Raw genomic sequence first — 19,908 nt, 5'->3', positions numbered from 1 at the left:
TAGTCTAGCTGTCAGTATTTCACTGTTTGAAAGTGACGGGGAGGAAATGTTTTTCTTATTAAAGAAGATATAAGAAACAAAGAAGAAACAAATAAGCTTTTAGAAAGTTACTTGTTTTTTGTTCGATTACACTTATTTCACTGAATATCAATTCTAATACAAATTCAATTAATTGTCATTAAATTACTACTCGACAGGTACTAATACCTCATCTTTTCTCTTTATAAAGATCCAAAACTGCAAGTGAGACTGCAGTATCTTGACTTGAGTCTGTGTACTGTACTGCAATATTATGCTTTCATATCTGGCTTTTGTTAGTAGTGTATTTTTTCCCCCCCAGCCCTGTCTTATCTTCTCCCATCACCATCATACACAGTCTATTACAGTAGAAAACACATAACACTCTTCGACAGCAGCTGTGAAATACTGTGCAGTAAAACCGTAGTGTAAACACTGCTGTGCAGATGCTAAATCCATATGCTGCTTTTTTCATAAACACACACACTGGTCCAGATAAACAGATAGCTAACATAAACATGTTTACATCCCAAATGAAAGTGTACTGAGGGTAAATAAATGACTATATATTCAACAGTGAGGGGTGAATCCCCTGAAGGACAGCAGCAAAAGTTCAGTATTATACAGGTGCAGAATGAAACAAACAGAAAGTGGAGCCTCACTGCATCATCATGCAGCAAAGGGAGGGGGAGCCAAACTGAGCAGGGTGGAAAGATTTATGAGTTGACATTTGAGAAAAGTTCAGAGGGTGTATTGAACAGGAATAACACTGAGTGATTCTGCACACACGAACAGCATGACATCAAGTATAAACAATACATAAAACCTACACATGTACTAGTGTGAAAACAGCTCGTGATCACGTATGCATGAGCACACACACACACACACATGCAGGCTTGTTCCTGATAAAACCTCATAGTTTGCTGAGCTGCACTGGGCCACATACAGCACTGCACCAGCATCCCCTGTTAATTAGGAACCTGCATTCTTTGAGGCTTTTGTTTTAGCCGCATTACTTCTGAACTATTTGTCACGGAATTTGCAGCATCCCCGGTAAGTGTACACTGCAGCACAGTAGGGCTATTTGTTTGTAGAAAACTAGCTTCCATCAACGTTTGTGACAATATTGTCCCAGAGGGGAAAATGAACTCCTGCTGCAGAAGAGCTGTAGCACACTGCCGTCTACAGTAGATTGTGCGCTGGGGAAACAGCTTTGCTGTCAGAGCCAGTGAGATGTAGTTACTTGAATTTAGTGTCACAAATATGATTCTGTGTAGTGACTCGGCATAAATCATAGATTGCAATAAATCATTCAAGATAAAAACAAAACCACCTCGATGTGCTCTCTGCTTCTCTTTGAAAAGATGACATTGATTTGAGTGCAGTAAATCTTTGACTGAATCATTCACAATCACAGCAGTTCTAATCAATAGCTAGTCAAAAACATCTTAAGGGTACAGTAGGCACAGCAATACCAAGTTATTACTTATCTCAACCTCAATCTAATAGGATGCTTATTTGTTAACGATAAAATACATCAAAAGGAAACCAATAGCAAATTTTTAAGTTATTAAGTTAACTGACTTTGTCATGATCAAGTGTGATCATTATAAAGCTATTTATTTACACCATACAAAAAGCTACTTAGGTTTCACCCTAGTTTATTACTGCTGATTGTTTTAAAGCAGTTGCTTGTTTCTTTTATGTGCACATTTTATGTTGTTTGTTGTGTTCGTTATTTGTTTCTTTATGTGGGACTTTTTATGCTGCTGTCTTAGCCAGGACTCTCTTGTAAAAGAGATTCTGAATCCCGATGCGAATATTCCTGTTAAAATAAAGGTACCAAAATGAAAATAAATAATACATGAAATTATAATATATATACTTATTTTACTCCAAATTTCTTATAAAACAGCAACCGATGGAGACTAAGTAGCATCATACAGCAAAAGAAAACAAAAAACAGTGAGGCACAACCCTTTTTTTGTAAATATTTGCTCATTGGGAGCAAACACTGACACTGCCTCACACCATCAGCATGTTACAGGGCCCCATAACACTAACCATCAGGTCATATAGAGTTCCAGCTTCCATTAGGCCAGATAAAGACGAGAAAGAATGACTGGCATCTCAATGTACAGTGATTACGTAGAGGCAGAAGTAACATCACAATGCCAACAAGACCGATCCTAGCTATTCACACAGCAGCAAATACAGGATTTTCTATAAACTGAGTTGATAAAGTAGGCAAACATAATAGTGAATGGTGAGTGACCTAAGAATAGAACAGCAACCTGGTTCTGATTTCAGCCAAAGCTTCTTCTAGAAACAGCAGCACTGCAGCTCAAATCAGGTCTCTGAATGCTGCAACAACTGGAGCCCTGGCATGCCATACCAGGGTTTTTCAGCAGAAAACAAGAGGCTCAGAGTAATCCCTGTCCAACACAAGGGCTCAGTCTTGGCAGCAGGGGCAGCAGGGGCACGGCTCTGTGGTTTGAACACCTCTCCCTCTCTTTCTTACACCAATAGAAACACACAAAGGCTCCAATCTGCTCCATAACACACATCAAAGACAGGGATCACACCATCCAAAAGAAAACTCTCCAAACTCTAGCAGCCCAGATGACTCTGCTCCTGTTTCCTGCTCACTCTGCTCTGCTGTATCATGCACACAGTGGAAACAGTCTCACCTGCTGTGAGAATCATCGTGAATCAGCTGCTAGACTCGCTGTTGTGCTGCAGGTCATGGAAATCCTCTCAGAATAGTCAGGGCAGGTGGGAAGATGCGGAGAGGGTGTCTGGCGTCCGCACAGAGCAGAGTAAAGTGGAGGAATCAGGATGAGAGCAGGAGGGGGAGCTCTCTATCTCCGCTTTCTCCCGCTCGAGCGTGCTGTCTGAGAGTTTCACCCCACACTTGCTGAATGGATGGTAGAGATGTAACTCCCTCCCATCAGGGGAATACCTCAGTCCCTTATCAGATCCTCCTCCCTTTTCCATTTTCTACATCACTCTATCCACCTCTCGCTCCCTCCTTCCCAGAATGGAATAGGCTTTTTTTTCCTTTCAAGGAAATACTAAGTTGTGTAGCTACTGTTCAATCAGAAAGGTCTTTTTTACTCAGTTCAATTATCAATTATTTGTGTCACACGGGTTTACCACTGCTACCCTCTGAGTGGCAGCATTGCAGCTAAAGTAATAAAGCCAATCATTCACATCAGCTTTCTGCTGTGCCCTCTTACTATACAAATGCAACACAACATTGATGGTAAACACAAGACAAACAGCGTGTTGAGTATTTAAACTAGAATCCAGAAATATATTGAAACGTGTAAAACTTCTCGACCTTCTCGGGCCCCTTCAAGGTCACCTCAGGTTCATCGGTGTCTACTTTTTTAAGCACTGGTTTAACAGTAACATTGACCTCCAACCTTCGCTAAGAGGGAATTGAAACTAATCCTGAGGAATGCAGCCTAGAGGAGCAGGTGGTACCGACTTACTGTTAGGCCTGCGGTAAATATTGTATCAGAGAGACAGCAAGGATTAGGAAGCTGAAGAGCATCTACTGTAGAGGGTTGAGTTTGCTGTTTTTATCCACACACTTTTTATTTAGAGGCATTTTAATTCCATGACACCTCTCTTTAATTTAAATACATTCAGACGATGTGATTGAATTAAGTTCCAACCCACAGAGACGTACAGGAACAAGAGCCCTCATGGCAAGCGATAATCTTCGCTGCTGTGAACATGAGAAAGAAGAGCCTCTTGTTTTCCTCCATGCAGCCATAGTAATAAGCATCGCAGCGACAATGTGGTGTCTGAAAACTCAAGGAGGAGGATGAATCATGAGGGTCTGAGAGTCGGCCAGTGAGAGCACCTGTTACTCCTCTGCATCTGAACATGAGATTAAGATTCTATCTACATTGCGGCAGCAGTGTTTATTTCCCGTGGGCCGCTGTTTCTCTCAGTCATGCCATTTTTATACACAGTTTTCTTAGCCTAGCTTCCTTGGCTAGTCGGTCAATGTTGTTTTATACATATAAGGCTGAACAAAGTTATGGACATGTGGTGGAGAGACAAGTTGGAGATTCATGTCAGAGCAACGGTGGGACACAGCGGCGGCTACAGTGCTGAGCTAATACGCAACTGCTGCGTGTCCCCTCAACACTGAGGGAAGACGCTGCCTCAAATTCGTGAACGATGTCATCGTCCATCACAATGTTTCACTGTAGACATCGTCAAATCGCACATTATACACATTGAGACTTCACATTGAACTGATGTGACAGAATTAGATGTAACGTTTACATGTAATTAAAATACTTAAAGTCAATGTTTTATGAAAATATTTTAGTCTACAATGTGAATTCAATAAAAATCATTTATTAGCCTTTTAAAAAAATATTTTCAATAATTTCATTTGACAGGTCATGTTTTTATTCAATATTTAACAAAAAAATATACAAAAAAAATATCGATTGGCACATTTAATGATATATTATGATAAATAATGTTGGAATGTTGAAATGTGCAACTGATTTTATTTGACTACTTAAAACTCAGTAGAGCACACACCTCTGCCAAGACCCACCAGCCCCCTTAAATTCAATCAAGCCTAATGCAATATCAAATAAAGCCAATTTAAATCAACCAGATCTGCATTTTTAGTTGGATTTACATCAAATTGTACTCACTCTTAGATACCAGCCACCTGAATATGCCTGATATTATCTCAATAAATATGAATTATTCCCTGAGAAATAACAAAAAAATAAATAAATTGTCTGCAACGTTACAAAAATGAGAAAATTCCTGGATCCCTCCCTTTATCCAGATCCATCCTATCTAAGTTTTGTGAAAATCTGTTCAGTAGTTTTTGTGTTATTCTCAACAATCCAACCAACCAACCAACCAACGGACAGGGGCAAAAACATCACATTCTCGGCGGAGGTAATTGTTCGATGGTCACACTCCAAGCTGTACAATATAGAATAAGCTATCTATTATGCAATAAACGTTGTTTTAAAAAATGTATATTAGAAATGGCAATACTATCTTATTTTCCACATGAAGAACATTTCATATGTCAGATTTCTGTGACATTAATGTGACGCGAAGACAACTCCTCTATCCTGCACAACCCTATTTAAAAGAAACATTAAGGTCCATGCTGAATTGATGATAAGGCATCCACTGACTGTTCGAGTGTGCAGCTGAACACAAACTCATCTCTTAAACCAGCGTAGTGTAATGAATGTCATATACTGTAGTCGCCTTACATTGTATGTCTGAGTGAAGTGAAACACAAAATCAATGTTGTGCAGCTAATCACCAGAGAACACACAACGGGAATCATTTGTTTCGAGCTGGACTGCTGACTTCATTCTCGGACCAATTCAATTAGCTGTAACAAATGCATCATTAATATCAGCAAGCTGTTAGCGAGCAGATGACATGTGTCTGCAGATTTCAAAGAATAAGACAAAGCCAATCAAAGAGGCGCTGCAGATATAACCACGTGAGGTCAAATGAGGTGCCATGAACCTTTACTGAACTCTGTAAAAAACACTTCTGTGTGTACAACACCCCACCCAGGCAGAGTGGATGTGAGACAGGACGTGACATCGTGGGAGAGAGATATCATGAACCTCCAGAAACATCCTGTAGCATCCCAGCGCCCAGCAGGCAAAATTAATTAAGCTTTAATAGGAGTGGTTTGTGCGCAGTATCTAGACACAGGGAGCCATTAAGGAGATAAGCATTCTGCAGCAGGATTTGCACATGTTGACTGACCTTTATCAGTTTCATAGCAGAGCACTGCAGCAGCAGCCCCACTCAACTTCACTTCCCTGACATTTGTGGAGGAATCGTCCAGGCAGTCTCTACTGAGAGTTACTGGGAGATTCCACAAATGAGGGAATCCAGCCAAGCACACACTGACTGACTGGCCTTTCCCTGTCATTGCACTCATTGACTACTATCACCATCATCATCTTCATTGTTTATAACTGCAGAAACCCCACGCTGAGTTGAAAGTCTGAGACACTTAATACAACCCCACTAGAGAGCAGTTGTGCCTCTCTACACACGCATGTACAGTAGTTTAAAATAGCATCAATGAAAAACCCTCCTCCTCCTGAGCTTTGCTTTTATGGAGCCGGTAGCCATCCAGCGAACCACTCGAGCAGCACTGGGCAAAGAGCAGTAAAGACAAGCTCTAACAGGCCCAATGGAGAGCAGAAACAGGTGCAAGGACTTGCCAGGGTCTGTAACCCTGTCAAACAGAGGGTTTGGCAGAAATTGAAAGAGCTATCACCTTATTAACATTCAACACACACTCTGGTCTGACACAGCACATTTCACTGCAGTCACAATAGTCCTTTAGGCCATGTTGCTCCAAAGCATAAGCAAGGCAACAGCTAATTGTATTGCAGTGAATGCGAGAAAGGCCTCTGTTGGGCCAATAATAAAGAATTAAGACCCAAGGAAACACTACTCTCTGTGCACAGAAACTAAATCTGAAAAAGAACCATCGCTCTGAATAAAAATGTTGATTACCTGGATCCTCGTCCGGGAACTAAAACCTTTTGCCAAAAATAGATGCTGCACATCAGTTACATCTCATTTCATGCCTGCTTAACTGGTAATGATATTTTTCAAACTCTAAGGGGAGAGCAAAAAAGAGAGTACTGTTAAGGGGAGATTAAAGGTAACGGTAGCTCCAAAACTACATACTGCTGCTCACTATACTCTTCGCGGTAGATATCGTTGGCTGTTAGCCCTGGAGTTAGGTGGCCCTATTAGCTGACAGGAATCTTCTTGCATCGCAACCCTGGATGATGGGGGGAGTCACCCCCAGTAACATAAGCTCGTCTTAGTTCGGTAAAAGAGAGCATGAAGACAGTTGTTGTTAATCTGTTTTATTTTAGTAAGGAAAATAGGTGTAAAACTTATTAGTTAACTTTACGTATTAGACTAAATAGACTATTGCCTCTTGTGGTACAAAGTGGTATAACATTACAGGATCATTCAGGGCTAACTGATTAGCATGCTAACTTCAGTAGACATCTCAGTAACACAGCACATAGGTGTTTTTGAAAATAATGTCAACACTGTTATTTCTTCACATTCTGCTGACGTTTATTTCTTTGAATGTTTGGTTGTTGTTAACTTCAGTGTGCAAACACATGCTTCACAAAGAGCCAGAAAGCCATATTCATATCCTGTACACAAAAAGCTTTGCTATTCGTGGCCTTTTTAAAGCCTGCTATGACCTGAAACTGTTCCAGTAACTGCCTACAGCAGAGAGAAAATGGCCTTAGCGAGACATGGATACCTACAGGACTGTGAGCACATCAGCACTTCCTTTGCTCCATTGGCACAAATTTAAGCTGACTGATAAATATTTATAAAGGGTGATTTGAAGCAACTCATCAAAGAAATTGTGGTTTTATAATGCCTCCAACCACGACAATAAAAATTGACTTCCAAAAGCATTAATCTTCAGGGATCAGTAGCGACAGGGATGTGCTGCGACAAAAGAAAAAAGTTAGGAAGTTTTCTGGAGCGAGCATTGCTCTGGGGAATAAATCAATGAAGGGTCCCTGCAGCTTTAAGTCAATATTTAATACCACAGATTTATCCTGCACCTCACTTGCTGAATAATGATGACCTAGAGCCACCAGGAGTCCTCTTTATTTCATCTCTTCATTTGTGCTAACAAGAACTGTCTGAATCTTAAGTGTGCGAGTGTGTGTTATGGAGAGTGTGAGGAAAAACATGTTGATACTGTTTTGAATTTTAGGTCATTTTCAAGGACAACTTCACTGGTTTTCAACCCAGGTGTTACTAAAATGTACATTTATTTATTCTTCTGCTTACATAACCTGTCAATAGATTTAGGTTAAAGAAACTATCTTGGGCAGCTTCTGTTTGCTGCTATGTCTGGCTACTACCACGGTGCGTTCATGTGGTGACGTAGAGAGGAGGTGTGCCATCATTCCACCCAGTATGTGGACCAAATGAACACGGTGGATAATTTTTAAACACATGGTATTGAAAAAGTAGTGATACTTTTCGCAACCATAAAACAAAGCATGCTATATTAAAGTTTCATTACTTAATTTTGAATGACTTTCTGAGGCCAAAGAGAAATAAAATCATAAAACCCAATACAAATCAGAGTATGTGGCCTATAGTGAATATCTACACACCAGACGAAGTGAGTGTAAGGGCTGAAAAGGAAGGAGGAGCGGGATACTCTTCTCTACTGCAGCGCTGCATCTGGAGTTTTGGGATTAATTTGATAAACATGATGTTCAAGTATTTCATACATAAAAATCCTGCCTTGTGTAATTCTAAACATCCCAGCAGCAGCATACAGTAGCTCCTTTGAGAGTTCTGACATATGATCTTACTTGGTATATCTCTTCTTGGGGTACTTTCAAGCTACGGGAGGGAAGATTTTGCAAAGCAAATGATCTTTTACCAAGACAAAAAAACACACCATCAGCAAAAGCATCAAACCTCGACAGTGCAAAAGAGATGAGGGATAGTCTGCAAAGAGCATCAGGGTAGCTGTTAGTCTCAACTGTAGCGTTTACTTGCATACGGATGTTATTAGTGGAGCTCAAGTAATATAACTCAAAGTAACTGATGTCATTTTCTGATAAACAGACCATCTTAAAATGTTTAATCAGTAAGATAAAGAGATGAGCTGACAGTAAAGAAATCTTCTTCTCGCCAACTCTGAAACAAATGAAATGAGAATAGCCAATGTCTTTTCTCTCCTGTCACAGTCTTTCCCCCACTGTGATCAGCACATCAATAGTGAAGGTTCAAAGGCACTTTGCTTCGTTTCACACAGACACACACACACAACACACACACTACATATACACACTACAGACACACCTTCACAGCACTGACTCAAGCTTTATCATCAAAGGTCTGAGCCAATCTCAGATCAGCTTAAGAACATCATGAGCCACTTTCCTCTGGAAATTACAGGTTAATAAAGAAACATGGTGACCTTTGACCTCCACTCTCTGTGGCTGCAATGCATAGCTTTCAGCCACTGTAGGTAAGAAGGAGACGTAAATGCACGATGGACAGAAAGGAATTTGACCATGAAAGATGAAGTATAGGCAGGTCATCACAGTGTACACGACCACAAAGTGAAAACAACGTGTCAGCACCCAGCAGGACAACAGAAACAGCTGCACGTCCTCTGTGTCAGTGCACACTGGATCTATTAAGCTGCAGTACTGCTTTACACAAAGCAAAGCATGAGCGCTGTTACTGTGCTGTGCACAAAACAGACCCAATGCATGCGTGTCTCATCGGTTTATAGGCTTACTTACTGTGCTAGCACTTTTTCAACAAATATGCTTGGCTGATGTAAGCATAATCTTGGTTTTAATGTCATCACACCAATTTACTTTCACAAGCAGTGATACCTAACAGGCTGTACTTCCTGAAAATATGAGGCTGCAAATTAGATTTGACAGCAAAGACGTTGCTAATGGTAGATAGGAAATGATTCTGGAAAAGTAGAGAGGGGGATCCAGGAGAAGTAGCACATCCAAATGAGGCATTTAAGACAAAAAATATAATGTTAATCATCAGTTGTTGCAAAGTGGTTACTGTAGATCTTTTGATACCTAAACAAGCACCAAATCAGTCCATTCTGCAGTCCCATAGAGGGTGAGCATACATTTGTTGATGATGGCAATGGCAATTAGCTTGGCAGTACAGGTGAAATGCTATAAAGTTATCTGTGTTTTGGGATTGTGAAGTTGGTATCAATTGCAATAATTTTGCCATGTTTAACCCAAAAGTTGAATTCCTCTGTTACCCTGGGGTGGCTTTGGCTCAGATTGAAGAGCAGACGGCCATTACTCTGAAAGTCAGTGGTTTGATCCCTGAACCCTACAGTCGAAATGTCCTTTGGCAAGATACTGGACCCAATATTGCTCCCGGTGGCTGTTGATCGGTGTGTGTGAACAGTTATTGATCCTTGCATGGTAGCCTTTTGCCACTAGTGTATGAATGTGTGTGTGAATGGGTGAATGCAGCGCTTTGACTGGGTGGAAAAATTCGCTATATAAATGCAGTCAATCTACCCTAGTGTCATTTGACCAATGCCCTGGTACTTGGGTGCCTGTGCTCATCCTTCTATCCCACAGATAATTATAGATAATCCTAGTTGTGGAGTGCATGGAGTGTCAAATTGCTCAAAGAAATGTAATGCCTAACAATTGAACTGAAGACTGTAACCTGTCTCCGCTATCTTATTTTTGCAGCAGATGAGCATCCGCAAGCAAGCTGCATCTATGTGAAGGTTTGGGTCTTATCCACTGGCACTTTGGCCACGGTTAGTCAAACCGAGACGTGTTGATTTGCATTTACATCACTGCGCCTACTTGTGATGTCTCAGGACTTTGGCCAACCCGTGATGACCCCCTTCTCTTCTTCAAACGAGCCTGTGTTGCAAGTCTCAAATCATGTCCTGAAAGAAAGATGTTTTAGTTAATCTCCAGTGGCCCTATTCATGTGAGATATCTGCTGTATCTTATTGTTTCATCATGTCCGCTTTCAGCTGTTTCAGGAGTTGTGTTAGGTCACTGTTGGTGAAAACCCAACATTTCCTTATTTTGCTGCTTCAAAATAAAAGCTTTTAAATAGCTAAATAATGGAGGAACTTTATTGTTTTTAGGAATGAAACATGCTTAATCGAATCAATGGAGCTCTGTTGGCGCCTTTTTTTCATAGTGCTGCAGAGAGGAAAAGTGTTTACAGCTGCTCCTCTGACCATTACACAAGTCAAGCACGTCATCAGTTAAAGAGACACCTTCAAGCAGGTAGACCTGTTGTAAGGGCAATGTAAATCCCTGTCGTGTTGGGCTGACGTGCTGAGTCAAACCGAGTAGAGCCAGGCCGGCAGATGTAATGTAAAAACGCCACTAGCCGATTTAGTAGTCAGTCCAGGGAAGCAGATTGAGGTCTGGGTCCAAGCAAATTACTTCAGGTCAGGTAAAAGGTAGCCAGTTCTGACGAAGGACATCGTCTGACTCTGTCTCTCGAATGGATAAACAGACTGAGGGAACCTGACGAGAATTATGCACAGAAAGCAACTGCCAGCCAGCACAGCGGGCTGGATGATCAGCAGTGGTCCCTAATTAGAATGAATGTAATCAAATACATGTAATTATGTTCCATCTCTCAACCCAGAATAATTTTGTGCCTTTTCTTTCCCACGCTGACTCAGATCTTCTCCTACTGACATTATAGAAGATTTCCAGAATGTAATTTAATGTGTTAAATGATGCTGTTATCCTCCTCAATCAGCCAGTCAGATGGACTGAAATGCAGTCTTCATCTGCCGATCTAATGAGGTCTGCTATACACACAGACAAACACAACTAAAACAAAAAAAAAATGACCCTTTCAAATCAAACAACCTGAGACTGCACACTTTCGCTTGTGGCTGCTGAACTAAAGCATCTGCTTAAGTGTCCAACCCATCACTTTGCTGTGCAATGTAGGACAGAAGGGGATGTGAAGTGTGGGGGAATGTTAAAGCTGAAAATCTCAGGCAGGAGATAGACCGAGGGCTCGAACTGCAAGCTCCAAGTAGGAAAGACCACTGAGAATGGTGTGATAGTTCTGTTATCTGTAGCTAAACAAAACAAAACCACCTTACTGTACAGTAATAACAGTGCACACCTGAATCTGGAAGCATTTAAAATATTGTCCGATAACGTCTCTTTTGCAGGCAACAATATGACTTATATCTAAAAACAGTCTTTAAGGTGATCTAGGGAGAAAACATACCGATAAAGACAAGTCTTGTAGTGTGAAATTAAGGTAAATAGTGTCAGTTTTATTACAAGAGAAGAAGAGACTTAAGAAGTTAATCATTTGAATATGACCAACTCACCCTTGAAACCCTTCAGGGAGCTCCACCCATGTGTAGGAGGCTTAACTCGCTAAATGATCACCGCACTGTCAGCAGAATAAAAATTAAAAATATTAGAGGACTTGATGTTCTGACCGATAACAAAGACATAATCAGACAAGATAAAGAGATCCGTCCACTCCTTCTACTCAACCATCTGGGTAACTTATGAGCCAAGGCAGTGGAAATAGCAACAGAAAGATCTAATTCATCCCAGATCAGAGACATCCTGTACACACCCAATATTTCCATTTGATTCTTACCAAAATATCACGGCACCACAGTGTCCAAGAGCAGCAGAGCACTATAAGACTGATCGAGACTGCCCATTAACTGGAAAAAAGAAGATCAAGTCAACATTGTCAGATTTTGTTGGGCTCTGATGTTTGCCACCACGTTACATGATGTTATGAGGTGAGATTAAGTTTTGTCCTCATCAATATAGTTTTGCCACATAGCAATCCTACCAATTCCCCACCATCATGATGTCCATATCTACTCTGGGAAATCATGGGACATCCACTCACAATCTATGTTTACAGTAAGACAGTTTATTGAACATTCACGTGAACATTTACACATGCGTTTACAGAGCCGGCTTTTCAGCTCATCCTATCAGATTAAATATGTTTCTCAACCATTTCTCTGATGAGTGCCACAGCAAAATTAGAAGGGAAGACAGAGGAGATTTCTGGGATAAAATCCTCCATCACACTTGAACTGCATTTGTCATTGATATTCATACAAAGACACACTCACAAAGAGAACTTTCACACCATCCCCCTGTGATAACACTGATTCTGCATTCCTTACTGAGATGGTCCATCAGTGCACAGCCTCTTAGCTATCTTCCTACAAGATGTGGGTGTACATCCATGTGAAGTGCCTACTTATGCCGCTGTTAAGGGCTTTGAGAGAATTGATTCGTGCTTTTCGTGTAGCACAGATGTCAGTCGGAGATGACACCTTTAGGATGAAACAATAAATCACTCAGAGCTGTCATTTAAAAAGTAAAACAAGGCGAGAATGCAGAGTTGCAAAACACAAGTGAAGACACTAACAGCCAGCTATTTTTTCTGATCAAAACAAAAAATCCTTCTTTTCACTTGTCATTAGGCCATTTAACAAAAAACAGACCAAAAAAAAAGGACCCTCTCTTGTAACGATTGTGCAGCAGAATGGCCTACATGCTGTATATGCTAAGCTCGTATGTTCACTATACTAAGCATCAATACTTATTAGTCCCGGCACCTTCCACATGTAGTCCTGTCAATCTTTAACAGAAATGGCACGTGGAGAACATATATTTAAACGAAGGTGGCCTACCGGCAAGTTCTCAGTGTAACTCCCATGCAGCAGCAGTCATCATTTACCAGACTAACTCCAAGCATTTTTCCTTGTCGTCAAGCTCAAAAGAACTGTCTGCTCCCTGAGGCTTCACAAATGAATGATCTGCAGCATGACTCGGTCTGATTCAGCCAAATATTGGCGATCTGTCATACTACATACACAAGAGACACACACAAACACACACACACACACACACACACACACACACACACACACACACACACACAAATTGCATATGTTCGTGGTCAGATTATCCGTCTGATCTCTGATCTCTGATCCCCATAATCCCCCAACATCAAAAATAAATCAAACCTCACATAAAAACCTCAAATTATAACGGAACAGCATGACAAAAATAGGCCATGAATCTTTTTAGATGGCTACTCTAAATAGGTCTGAACAAGAAACCGTCTGACTAGGTCAGAAGCTCCACCTTTTTACCTTGTGCTGTTATTAAAGGGTAGTGTTGTAGTCAAGACCGCACCAACCGAGACCAAGACATTACTGAGACCAGAGAGTACCAAGACCGAGACAAGGCCAAGACCATATATATCAAAGGAAAATCATAACAAAACATCAAAATGTGAGATTTCTTTGTTTTAAGCTGGGGGAAATCTTTACACTACCAATGATTTGAAGTTATTAGCTGTTTTTGAGAGGGTCCTTTTTCACTCTTATCAGTAAGGCATGGACAAAAAGCCTGGTCTTGACCGGTCTCGTTCAAAAATCAAAAAGGAGATGTAAAAGCTAATTATGGCACCTTATCCTGTTATCAGTGGATCAATATTTGCACTTTTTGCAAATCATTAAGATGCTCTTGGGATAAGGCCTTTGTAAAAGATGGGTTTTCTAGTAATTAAACAATAACAAGCTCAATCACAACTCTTCTCATCTATCTCTTCTCTAAATATAAAAAAATGATATTATACCAGGATAAATTAATATGATAATAAATAGGTGACGTCCATCTCAATGCCTGGTAGTGTGCTAAGATACAGCGTTTTCACACTGTCATCCCTTTTAGCATGGGGTCTTTATAATGGACAGAAACAAAACGGGACAGCCGTAGTTGATTTTGGTTGTATCCTTAAGGATTACATTATCTGAACCAGGGTAATCCCTGGTTTTCCAATACCATTTCATGAAAGCCATGTCACATGCCAGTGCTTTTGTCCAAAGCAGAGGGGCAGATAAACAGCCACTGGATCCTCCAACAATCGGATTCAGCTAACCCTCATGCTGTGAAACATGTCTAAATCCCTTACACAATCATGTCAGAGGCATTATTATGTCATTCCACCACTAAATACCCTCCTCCTACCTCCAAACCTGGTCCGCCACACAAGCAGGCACACATACACATAGAAAACAATAGTTTGTTTAAACATTTAAAAGCTTTTGTCAGTAAGATGACAGTGGAGGAATGTATAATTCTTTTTCCAGCTGTAAATAAGATATAAGGATATACATTTATCATATTGCTCGGACCCTTGATGGCATTATTCCTCTTGATTTGAAACAGTTATAAATGATAAAGTCATCACATTTAGACAAACATACAGACGCTACAGAGAGAAATTTGATTAGTCTGGTAAATTTTGCTGCAGAGAATCTTGGCCCTGAGGGTATCCGAGCTCTTATAGCGCAGCACACTTTACTGCAGCAGGCCTTTCTTTACAACAGTGTTTGCATCAGTGTGTACAGTGTACAAAGACATTTCTGACTTCTCATACGGCAGATTCCCTCTCCTCAGCTCACAATCAACTCTTCGAGGACATGGAGATTGAGTCAGCTGTGTGTGTGTGTGTGTGTGTGTGTGTGTGTGTGTGTGTGTGTGTGTAATATCCGTTCTCTGCTGGGAGCTAACTGTGTCCAGACCAGCTTCAGCCTTGCAGGGACCTCTCTCCTGCAGTTCTCATTACAGAATCTGAGCAGACACACACCACAGTGTAAACGAAAGCAGTCACTGAACACAATCCCACCGGGGAGTTACAGTGACACATAGGGTTAAGACAACACTGCTACCCGATGACTGCAATGCTGATCAGTGGCAATGAACAACACGCAGGCAGCACATAAAGATGCTCCAGTGGCCCGAGAACACACACATCTACTCGAATGCAAACTGATGTTTTCAATGTCATTGTCTTGTTATATTATGCAGTACAAACATGCTGTGCACAAAGCTATCAGAGCGCCGCAGGTTTCTCTCACAATCTGTTCCCTCTAAATTGTCTATTTATTCTCTGGCTTTTTTTTTTATACAGAAGTGACGTGAAATACCTGACCGCCACATTGCACTGCATTGGTTGAAGCCCACTCTTATCTGTCCCTCTCGGTTGCTGAAGAACGCTAGCTATTACATCGCCATTTTCTCAAGGAAATTAAAAAGATGGATTAAATGAATTAGGTGAGGTTCCACTTGGCTGGCAGAGGGTAACTGAATTTAGATGCTATTTTTAGATCTGCGTATCCTGAGAGTGTGGGACAAGCTTGTAGAGACTTAGGAGGCTCATTAAGTCAGACATCAGTGGAGGAAGGTAGGCCACATCTGGTGCACAGCTCTAAAGCTCAAATCGGCCAGCAGGATCGAACCCTTCCCTTGAATTTCTCTCCGACTCACAGAGGCTGATCTAAATCACAATTTGGGGAATTTAAAAGGTCACGGTCTTAGTACACAGGGAATGTACTCCCTTTTAAATACCTCAACCTTCTGCTAGTCATCATCACTCTCTATTCTTAGAAATATTAGGTCTCCCAGGAAATGTGCAGAATGTCTGTGGTTAAAGAGAGGTCTCCTCCTTCCTCTCTCCCTTCTATCCATGGCTTTTCTGTCCACTGCACCAATTTTAGGTGTGTCATTTTTCAGACTGAAGTGGTCCGGCCATTCGGAGCCGCACTTAACAAAGACATGACCTCTATTATCAGCTGAGCATGCAAATGAAGCACTGTCTTTTGGCCAGATTTCACCCTGTGGCAGAGGGATGAAAGGGGAATTATGAGCTGGGCTGGGTGTGACTGGGCTGTACTCAGCATTACTGGAACTGACTTGGTGAACTGAACACCAAATCAGATGTTATCCAACACCCTGAGTAGTGCCAGACTGACCTGAAACTGTTACATAATCTATTAAAAACAGACCTGATTAAACAAACCGACAAGAGGTGATGTCAGTTTAACATGAACTAAATAGTATTGACTCAAAGCCTTAAAACTGTCAACCTCTCTTATCTTCTGTTCATACTGTAATGTAGGTGAAATGTTGCAGTCTGGTGTTTGCAGCCCACTGCCTCTGAGGCTTCAAGCACAGCGAGAGGGCTGACCAATGAGGGAGCACATGAGGGAATGATAAATAAACTAAGTAACCTTATCGCTGCGGCTCACATCGAGACCCTGACAGAATGGTAATAAGCTTGATATCTTGTGTGCACAGATCTATGAATGGTTGGGTCTTTTTGTGGCATGATTTCCATGTCACAACCCAACTAAAACTGACAGAAGAGACCAAAAGAGCAGCTTTTAAACTGGAGGTTACCAGTTCATATTTCTGGACATCCCTGGATTTTCTTCTTAACATAAAGCAGCATATATTCTCAGGTCATTTGAGGCTAATAGGTGTCTATCTATGCTAACATGATAGTCTTGCATGACTGCGAACAACAATTTCAGCAAAAAGCTAACTAAATAGCCAGCCAAAACATAGAAGAGTGCACAGGTAATATGCAGCAGATGTGACATTGCATGCGTGAGCCTGTATATATCTCTGTGGATCTGTGTGTGTTTGTGGGCTGGGCCCTCATAGCAGCTGTGTTAAGGATTGAGAACTCATGTAAACACGTGCATTCCTTTGAGAAGCGTATCTCTGGCTCACTGAGAGAAGAGGTGGGGGGGACTGCATCAAACTTCCACTATGGCCTAACCTATAGAAGCACATTAAGCATGTACATAGAGGAGCATCATAATCAGCCTAAGAGATCACAGTTCTGCTGACATCAACACAGCAGCCAGTGACCTGTGATCATGAGGCACTGCAGTGAGCATCTCTCTCTCTCTCCCCCACTCTGTCTTCTCATTCCTGTAAAGACTACTCCATCAGTACACATTGATAATCGCACTCCCCAAAGGCAATTCAAAGGTTTGTAAAGGCGAAGCGGCCGGCTGCCTTTTCTGCCGCAAAAACAGACAACGGACAGTTTTAGCATGTGTGTAAATTCTACTGCCTGCGCATACACTTAGTCCAAACACTTAACAGCATGCACCCAGAGGCACTTTATCTCCTGCGGCTGGTGGAGAGCTACAGCAGACACACCTCCTGATTAGCTACGTAGCCGTACAATCCCACATACGTGCTGGAAGAGGGGCAGGGATACACACCTGTGAGCCGCACGATACACTGGCTGCCTCTTGTAAGGGATGTGTAAGGTTGACTGTCCTGGTTGGCCCAACATGTTAGCTGCAGGTCTGTGATTTGCTGCGCTCTGCTCTGCTCCTCTCACTGGTGCCTGTGTGTGAGTACTCCTCTCAGCTGGTAGTGCTGCTGCTGCTGACGTCCTCTGCTGTGCACCGAGGCGTCGATTCATTCAAAACATCCTCTTTCCCGCTTCTGCTGTGTCGGGGCTGCTGAGGTGGAGCTAAAATTACATGCGATCACTGAAGTGTCCCCTTGTCTCCGAGAGCATTAGGCTTGCGATGGTTATTTTTAAAGCCAGCCGACCTCACTAATACATCATGTAAGAGGCCCCCGAGCAGCAAGTAAAACCACAGGTACAAAGCATTAGCTATAACCCATGTAATCATATTCTCTTCTGTCACATTCCCTCCCTGTAGTGCCACGCTTTCTCTGCTCACCTCTCCTCTGCTCTCTTCCAATGTATGCGTTTCCTCAGCAGAGCTCTGCCGTCAGAGCACTTCCCTGGACTGGACGCCCTCTCTGCTCCATTCCCTCTGCAGTCATGCAGGCAATGCACAGCATGCACAGCGAGCCAGAGGAGGGAGAATGAGGAGGGAGATGGAGGATTTATAGTAGTGAGTAAGGAAAGAGGAGAAAGATGAGTAAGTGATGGCTGAAAGGGACTGAAAGTGTGTTGCAACTTCAACATTGCCTATTATGTCATGATAAGTGACTGTATGAAGTCTCTACTATGTCCTGATCTTACACTCAACTATTTGGCAGTTAATGTTTCTGCAAACCACTGATACTTCCATGTTTGTACGTGTCATAGGCTATATACCTTTGTAAAACGTGTGTCATATCACGTTCACATTGCATGTTAATTACTTGATTTTCATGTCAGGAGGTGGAGGTGGAGGGGATGGTGGTGCAGTTACTGGCAACAAGGCTGCCAAATGAGAGACCACATTTCAAGTCTGGATTTCAACATTTGTAAGCCATACACTGCTGGATATTTTAAAGGAGAGCTTGACAATTTTCAGCCGTGTTTGTGATGACCAAAACATTGTATTTTAAGCAAAACCATGATGTTTTCCTAACCCCCAAGGCAGTCTAACTTGAGCATAAGCACAGCATTGTGACAAGAGAGAAACAAAAAAACTGAACCTAAACAAACGAAAACTTGCAACGTTAAGATATGCAAAACTTTAACTTATCTGTGGTTTGGCAGAAAGGTACTTGGCTAACACTTATTCTAGGGATTGGGTTGGGATAAGTTGACCAATCAATTTGTTAGACGAAAGAAAATGAAGTGCTTACAATCTTGATAATCGATTAATTTTTCAAGCAAAAATGTCAAATATTTACTGGTTCCAGCTTGTTTATTGTCAGAATATGCTGCACTTCCTTGTCATATATGTTATTAATGAAGAATCTTTTGGCTTTGGACTGTTGGCTGGACAAATTAAGCCATTGAAAGATGTCACTTTGGGATCTAGAAAATTATGAATAAACAATTAATCGATTGATCATGAAAATAATCAGCAGATTAGCCCTAGTTGCAATATATTTTCACAAGGACCAATTGCAGGGATTGAATATATGCATCCGTGAGTGCCATTATGGAGCATCACTTTGTAATTGCTTCTATCTCCAAGCAATGCATGCCAATAGCCCTTTGGGGACAAATAAAGTTGAAGTTAGGAAGTAAGGTTAAGTTCAAATCTGAAAACTTCAGAAATCGTCACTAAAAATTACCTCCAGGGATATGTTACTGTTTTAAACAGAGATGATCTTGGAGACAACAGCTCCTACATTTCCACTACACATTGCATTGTGGGAAAACTAGGGTGGGAATCACAGAGTAACTCATGATACAATACAATTCACGATACGTTGCCCATGATAACAATAGTATCATGATAGACCTATTTTGTGATAATCAGTACATTGCAAGACAATCCTCAAAAAAACCATCGCAATATCTGTCTAGACCGCACTGTCTGCACCTTGTCCGTGTCCATGTGTGTCATTATTCCAATGTAAATAACCACAAACTGGCAAAAGGCCAAACTGCCAGAAAGCAGAAAGCAAGAACACAACTATGGCTCACAATATTCTTCTAAATCTGTGTCAATTAAGTTAACACCACAAGAAGTGATGAAGTAGTGAGTCTGGTAAGTCAAATTGT

General features: G+C 41.4%; 1 protein-coding gene across 18 annotated transcripts in view; it reads right to left on the bottom strand.

Annotated features, from left to right (window-relative positions):
• Window positions 1-19,908, bottom strand: part of plekha7b (pleckstrin homology domain containing, family A member 7b) — a 79,077-nt gene that overhangs the window by 41,565 nt on the left and 17,604 nt on the right. The window contains exon 1 of one of the 18 annotated variants that reach the window (XM_084358455.1): window positions 17,702-18,128. The exons of 16 other annotated variants lie outside the window; for them this stretch is intronic. In XM_084358455.1, coding sequence (XP_084214581.1) covers window positions 17,702-17,907 — 206 coding nt within the window. In that variant the 5' untranslated portion in view covers window positions 17,908-18,128. Of the gene's footprint in view, window positions 1-2,711; window positions 2,800-17,701; window positions 18,129-19,908 lie in introns of those variants that run through there. One more of the 18 variants, XM_084358452.1, reaches the window with a different exon arrangement.

Source organism: Pagrus pagrus, assembly GCF_965226575.1.
Source record: "Pagrus pagrus genome assembly, chromosome: 1".
NCBI lineage: Eukaryota > Metazoa > Chordata > Actinopteri > Spariformes > Sparidae > Pagrus > Pagrus pagrus.
Note: the sequence above shows the minus strand (reverse complement) of the source record. Positions and strands in the feature narration are given on the sequence as shown.